Source organism: Embiotoca jacksoni, unplaced genomic scaffold, assembly GCF_022577435.1.
Source record: "Embiotoca jacksoni isolate LCO1_2020_lvr unplaced genomic scaffold, fEmbJac1.0.p SCAF_5, whole genome shotgun sequence".
NCBI lineage: Eukaryota > Metazoa > Chordata > Actinopteri > Embiotocidae > Embiotoca > Embiotoca jacksoni.
Genome location: NW_027185403.1, coordinates 4,072,828 through 4,080,425, shown reverse-complemented (window position 1 = coordinate 4,080,425; position 7,598 = coordinate 4,072,828). Strand labels below are relative to the sequence as shown.

Sequence of the window (7,598 nt, the reverse complement as noted above, 5' to 3'; positions counted from 1 at the left end):
ATCTACATGGACTTGTTTGCTTTATTATAGTTCCACGGATGAAAAAACACTTTTTATAATCTAAATAGTTTCCACAGTAATCGTTTCAGCCCTGTGCTGCTACATTACTCGCATGTTAAAATACATGATGTATTGTCTGCGTGGAGAGCCCATGTTTAGCACAGCAGTTGCTAAGAGGCTAATAATAGCCCATTAACAAGTGAATTCTACAGAGCATAGTTTCATCAGGCTAAAGAGTGTGGCCCAGTAATGGCAGATCAATGATTACAGATGATTAGTCTTTTCCTGCTCCGACTATGGCTTCAGTCTCTTTAAGCTTTTGCTGCTTGCTAACTCGAAGTCCCTCCCAGAAGGACTGCCAGTTAAATGATGGAGGTCTACAGTCGAACAGCTGGAACTGTGGATTTACTGGCTCAGAGGGTCTGATTCTGTCTGGCTGCGGGTCGTCTCCAACCTCAGTCAGGTCCTCCGGCTCTCTGAGGACGACTGAAGGAGCACCGACTCATTAACAGCAATGTGGACTTAGTCTTGTTAAGGGACTCTAATGGGTAGATTTATCTCATTACATGTGGCACCTCATTAGTGGCACATACTGTTGGATAAAAGGCATGTGCGCCTGCAGAAATGCAGACACACATGCACACGATGCAGTCATATTTTCCACACGCTATCAATTGTTAACGCAATGTATTGACCCGCAGCGTACTCAGAATGTATTTATCTAACAAACTTTAATGTTAGAATAACTGTTTAAGTAGTTTGTCAAGCTGCTTAGACCTGAGACGTCCCGGGATTATTGTTACTCCACAGTAAAAAAAAAAAAGAAAAAAAAAGAGCTAAACAAGACTAAGAGTCCTCATTAGTATAATTCTTAAGTTAAGTACATTGGCTGAATAGATTTGACTGATTATTTCTCTCATTGGCTGAATAGATTTGACTGATTATTTATTGTAACTTAAATAATATTAGAGCTCTCTTGGTGAAAGAAAAGAGACTGAAAAAAGTTTAGACTCCAGTTCTTCTTTCTTAAACGTTTTAGGAACATTTCATTTCTGATTTCAGTTGCACCCGTTTACAGTTTGATTTATTTTTAAAGGTGTGAGGTGATATATTAAATGGGAAAATTGGGTCCACTGAGGCTGCAGATGTACACGGGTCAGAATTTTGCTCCACTGGGATGACACTGGAGAAATGACAGTCGGAAGATCAAGTCAAAAGGGTTTATCCCCAAGAAACCATCGATATCCGTATCAAATTACATGGCAATTCATCTAGTACTTGTTGAAATATGTCAGGCGGGACCAAAGTGGTGAAACGACTGAACAACTAACAATGCCATGCTTAGAGTGTGTCTAATGTCTCAAGAGATATATTAGATATTTTATGATATATTGCCTGACTACATTTTAGCCTCTGTGCATATGTCAGAGCCTTCCTTTAATTCCATAAATCCTACCTTATACTTTTGATTAACACATTGCAGTTATTTAATTTTACAGTAATGAATGGAGACTCAATTGTTCAAAGCTGTGTGGGTTTATATCCCACACATCAATTGTAAACATACCTTGAATTGAGAAAATATTCTCAATTATTGTTGTTGCCAAGGATACTAATAAACACAACTACAGAATTAAACAACTGTAAAGCAATTAAAGACAATATCACTCCTCCACAGCATCTGTTTTAAAACAATGCATAACAAAGACTGCCTCAGGGCCCTGAACAAACTATTTAAATTGTTCTTTTTCTGTTGGTATCAGCATTTCACAGCCATCCTGGATGGGCTTCTCTTTGCACTTCTGTTGTGGTAAAACAAAAGCAAGTGAAAAGAATGAGCAGTTGAAAAAAAAAAAAAAAGCTGCAGAGACAATGACTTCCCTCGCTGACTGGATCAATAGCAGGTAAATATGATGTGTTCCTGGTTAGCTTCACATATCACCACCTGGCTTATTGCACCAGAAGCGCTGCAGTGCACTGTCCAGGACTGTGCTTTTAATTTGAAAATGTTGGTTGGCTGAAACCAGGACAGTAGATGGGTGAAACTGTCAAGCACCCTTTATAATGAATCTGTTTCCATGACGGTATTAAACTGGAGTATATTACAATAGGGCTACTATATTTAAACCACTATTTAAGCCTCACTGAGGCTTTTGCTATTCAGCATTGGCTGGTTTAGATAAACAGCACTGCAAGTCATGCTCTGTGAATAATAAAAAAAAAACAGGAACTGTAGCCTTGATGCAGTCTGAGGAACATTAACCTTTGTACGAGTCGCAGTGAGACATGTTTGTGAGTCAAGCTGACCTGAACTGCTCAATGTTTTGGAAATATGTAATTAAATACAACTGGCTTTTGCTTTTTTGTGGTTTTGTGGGCATTTTTGTAAAAATTATATCATTTCGGAGTTCTTAACAATTGCATACAAATATCAAAATTGGATCTAAAAATGTGTATTTCCTTGAAGATTCACTAACTTCCACTCTTACAGATTTAATAAATACTAAGAAGTAAACCCCCATGACCATGAATAGTGCAGTAATACAACAAAGTACATTTACTCAAGCTCTGTTGTGAAGTAAAAAAAAAAAAGTGGTAATTGTTTTGATTATTGAATTTTATGCTACATCTTTTTTTCACAGGTATTTTATACCTTAAATATAAAACGTGATCAGTTGGTAAAACATGATCCATTGTCATATATTAAACCACTATATCATAATGTAGTTAATAGTGAGAGAAACTGATCTTTTGCACTACTACTTTACTATCCTTTACGTGCATTTTTCTGTTGTTTGTATTCACACTTTTGATTACTTGTATTAGTATTTTTTTTTCACCATAATTGTAATGCTACATTTTCTTAATTACAAGATCTAAATAATGACCATCAGCAGAAAAACAAAGCCATGTTATCATGACATTAATCCAAGCTTTCTATTCATGCAGCATCTCCGTATTTCTTTTCCCCATTTTGTGAATAATCTGTTTTCATTATAAACACATGCAATTATCTGTCACATCATTGGAATCTAATTCCGCTGTTTGTGAAAAGCAGAATTAACATTATTTCTGTTCAAATTGCACCTGGGGAGAAACTTGATGCATTATTTTGTGAGCGGGGGCTACAAAACTGTTAAGTGGCGTCTCAGGTTGTCAAGAGAGTCTCTAATTTGTGTTTATTTTCCACAAAGTGACAGTTGTACTTTGATTGCATATTGACGTAATTCAGTATTCATTGACTTCAGTATCTGTTGGCAGGAATTCTTAGTTTGTTGTGAATGTTTTTTGAGTGCGTGTACAGACAGAAACATTTTGACAAATAGATGAATATAACTTCATTTTGTTTGTTTTTTGCAACTTTATTTTATTTTTTTTCCTCTTTGACTTTCAGTCAAACATCAGACTGAAGACATCAGACATTTTTCAGCCAATCCTACACACACGGCACAGTTCACAGTCCAGAAACTAGGGATGCAGGGATAGTATTTGCAAGTCATTGGTATTGGCTTCGGCCTGAAATGAAAATTTCTGCTTGTATGAGAGGCCGGTGAAAATTACCCTTTAATTACACCTAACTGTTAGATGCTTTACTTGACTAAATGCCTGGGCTGTGTCTCCAGTTTGAGGGTGTGCGTGCAGGTTAAATAACCTTCGCACTTTCCCAAACAGATTGTGAAGTGTGCCATTTGCAAAGATGTTTCAGGGGGAGCAAGCCAAGCCTGTTTAAGTAGGATGAAACTTACAGGTTGTATAAAAGTAAATGTAACATAAAGATGAATATGGCATATTTTATTTAACCAAAGTACTTTTTTCTGCCCAGTGACCGTATTTATTTTTGAAAAGTATTGTGTTTTATACCTGCATCTGCGAGCGGACCATCACGATTATTGTAGGCATAATAATACATTACAGGAGATACTTGAGCTTCTCTGCAATTCTGTGTGAATATATCGGTTTGGGCAATTGGTCAAAGGACTCGGATAATCAGATACCTTGAATCCAAACCAGAAATAGATTTTCATTAACAAATTATTAAAGTACAATAAAATATCAGAAAAAAAGAGAAAATGCAGCCTTTCAGTTTCTCAGCGCTCCAACTAGCGTCTTCAATAGTTACTTGCAACACTTAGAGTCATAGTTAACATAAAAACACTTGTAGTAGATTATTTTCTGTTGATCATCAAAAACACTTAAGCATCATTGCAATAAAATGAGACTAAACGCTAAAAAAGGAAACAAAGGAAAAAACTAAAATACCTTAATTGCCTGTGCTCATACCATGATTGTTCGAGTCGCTATAATCAGGAACATATTCTGTATTTGAACATGGGAAGCCTGCTCCTTGCAGGTTTGGCTAATTTTAATCAGAGGACTTGGCAGTATGTGCTGGCTCCAATTTTGTAGTATATCCATTCATGAACTTCCCTTTTAACTGAAAAACTAAAATCAACAAAAATAAAACAAATTTGTATTAGATTTTGTGCGCTGTCGTTAATTCATTACACCAGAGAGTATTTCCTATAGCTGTAGACTATACTATAGCTATAGTCGTTTAAACCGGCTATAAGAGTCAAGCCCATCCATCATGTCATAAGTAAACAGTCCTCAAATGTGGTGTTCCTCCAAACAACACAAAACGGTAGCTGTGGCTTCACATCGGCAGCGAAGAGCAGCTTTTACATATCAGATTTAATGGCGTGTGTGTGTGTGTGTGTGTGTGTGTGTGTGTGTGTGTGTGTGTGTGTGTGTGTGTGTGTGAACGTTATCGGGGCTGGATGGGGACTCTGTTGGAGATCTCCAATTGTCTGCGTTGTGACAAACAGCACTGACGCTGATGGATGGGATAAACAGAATGACAGACCGCTGACAAAACATATTTTACGGTTCTGCTTTTGTCATCTCTCGCCAAGTCCCCCTCCCCATGTCTCTCAAAAAACGGATGCGCTGACTTTGACAGGAGTGATGATCAAGGGGGCTGAATTTTTACCTCCGTCATTCGCACCGGGGCTGAAGAACGGGAAGAGCTGCTCTGTGAACTTACAATCAGTGAAGGAGAAGATGCTCGCTCTGGCATCCACATCATAAAAGGAAATCAGACCCTCATCGTAATCAGCAAACACCCCGACCTTTTGAGGCATCTCCCCCACGTACAGATTTATGGCAGGGTTTGTGTTGGCTGTGAACTCATTCCCTTTTCTCAGACAAATGGTCCAGTATCCGTTCTTCGGGCTCAGTCTTAGGTCCCCCTTCCTGTTGATGGACTCGTTTGCGATTCCTACATCCCACTGAGTTTTGTCCTTTATCTCGACCTCGTAGTAAAGTTTTCCTGTGAGGAAACCTTTCTTTGCCAAGACATTGAGGACATGATCAAACCTCTCTGGTTTGTTCGGGACACCCGTTTTTCGGTTTGTGTGTGCGACTTGCTTCCCATCTTCAGAAACATAGAGACTGGAGTTTGCCGTGTCAGGATCAAGTGTAACATCCGTTGCATGTCGCTGCTTTTCTTTAAAGTCGGGGTCACACAGCATGCTTATTTCTCTTCTCACTGTTGTCTCCAGCTTGACTATGGCTGCCTGTACTGGAAACACGTCACTTTTAAGAGTTACATCAGACCAGTCCTTGACTTTGGGTGAGGCAATTTCAAGAGGAAGCAAATTCTCGAGAAATGTGAGAGGGTCTCTGGTGAGTGAAATCTGATTAAGCTGCAGGTGTTTCTGCTGTATTTGCCTGATTTCTACCTGCAGCTCATCGGTGAAGCCTTTTGCATCGGTTTCATTTTTTTTCTGCTTTGTCTCAATTACTTGAGTCAGCTCATCTATGCTTCTCTTAATGTAGGCCATCACAGCAGTCATCATATGGCTGCTGCATTTCAGTGCCTTTTCTGCATTATTTCTGCTCGCCTCCAGTGAGTGTTGAATCTTGAGTATTTTCTGTTGACGTGCCAGAATCATCTGATCCGTGCTTTGCTTTTCTAATCCCAGCTGGGTTTTCCTCATTTGAGCCTCCTCCTCCAGAGCCACTATCTTGTGTGTTTTATGGTCCTTGGTTTTACAGGAGGCGCATAGAAACATTTGATCCACCTGGCAAAACAGCTCCAAAGGTTCATCATGATTTTTGCACATTCTGCTCTCCAGATTTTCAGCGGGATTGATCAGCTTGTGTTTCTTCATGGCTGAAATTCTCTGATGAGGCTCCAGATGTGTTTGACAGTAGGACATAAAACAAACTAAGCAGGATTTCACGGCTGTGAGCTTTGCGCCTGTGCAGTGATCGCAGAGCACATTTCCATTTCCTGCCTGCTTGGGGGGGCTAGATGACTTCTCTTCTGAAGATTTATTGAAATTTACTGCCATCTCAGCAATTAAAATATTAACCCGGAGAGTTGGTTTGAGGTGAAACTGCTCTTTGCACAGTGGACATTGGACAAAATCATTAAGAGTGTCCCAGTAGTTTGTGATACAGTGCAGGCAGAAGTTGTGTCCACAGGGGATTGTAACAGGTTTAGTGAACACTTGGAGGCAGATGGAACAAAGAAAATTCTCCTCTTGCATTAAACTTCTGGCTGACGCCATGTCTAGAATATATAAGGAGAGATCATGAAAAACGTTAGCGCACCCTGAAGTCAGTCTAGTTTTAAGTTGTCGGTTTGCAATTACAGAAATAAACTAGTTTACAAGAAGACAAGACTGCAAACTTTAACCAAATGCAACTTTACCTGCTGTTTGAAGGTCTCACTCAAACTTTCAAAGCTGCGAAGTTAAAAACGTATCTCGTGTCTGCCTTTTGGTTTCTCTTTCCAGAAATCAGAACCCCTCCCACTTCCTCATCTGACTGGAAACAGTTAACCCATTAGAGGCTCACTTCTCTGATAACCAGCATCTAGAGCTTGTTTTCTTCCAGATGCATTTGAGCTGAGTGAGAAACATAAGCTGTGTCTCAAATCTTGACTTAAAAGGTTTGCATACGCAGTGGTTTCCTTTAGGTGAGCATGTTATTCATGTTATTCTTTGCTTGCTGGTCTATCCGACATCCCTTTCATGTACAGTATTACATGCACCAGTGAAATGAAGGTTTGATGACAGCGCACCATGCCAAATTCAAAACAACTTTGTAAGCATGTACTGTGTATGTGTGCATTAGCATTACACTCCAGCCCCCTCAGCTCCTGCATAATAAACTGTAAACACGCTTGTCGTGCGATCGCTCTGAGGGAAAAAAAAAAAAAAAAAAAAAAGGCTTTGAAACACAATAGCTTCCCTGCGTCTTTGAAGGGCTTTGTCAGAGCTTAAATAATCTCCGTTTGCATCTAGGTTTCTGTGCATTTGCTGCTTCATGTATGATTCAGCGTATTTCTGGTGCTGCATGCAGGCTTATGCACAAAAGGTGCCTTTACAGAAATGTAGGTGTTAGCATAGCAAAATAGGCTGATAGCCAATAAATAGAAAAAATAACAGAACAATGTTGAGATACATTGTGCTTAACCTTTCAGTGACACCAATTAATTAGCCTTCATCCTGTTTGGTATGTCAGCTACACTGGCTATGTGAGTATTTAGGTATGTGTATGTGGGTGTATGCCATATGCTTCACATCTCA

At 39.3% G+C, this 7,598-nt stretch overlaps 1 protein-coding gene across 1 annotated transcript; it reads right to left on the bottom strand.

The window, feature by feature from the left end:
* Positions 1-3,360: 3,360 nt before the first annotated feature.
* LOC138211740 (E3 ubiquitin-protein ligase TRIM21-like) lies at positions 3,361-6,790 on the bottom strand. The gene is made up of 2 exons (XM_069171845.1): positions 6,719-6,790; positions 3,361-6,577 (listed from the first exon to the last, which is right to left on the bottom strand). The coding sequence occupies exon 2, from the start codon at positions 6,573-6,575 to the stop codon at positions 4,932-4,934; it is 1,644 nt and encodes a 547-aa protein (XP_069027946.1). The 5' UTR covers positions 6,576-6,577; positions 6,719-6,790; the 3' UTR covers positions 3,361-4,931.
* Positions 6,791-7,598: the final 808 nt, after the last annotated feature.

What these genes read in the sequence shown, in the direction of transcription:
- LOC138211740 (XM_069171845.1), bottom strand. Translation starts at nt 6,575, where the DNA reads ATGGCGTCAGCCAGAAGTTTAATGCAAGAGGAGAATTTTCTTTGTTCC.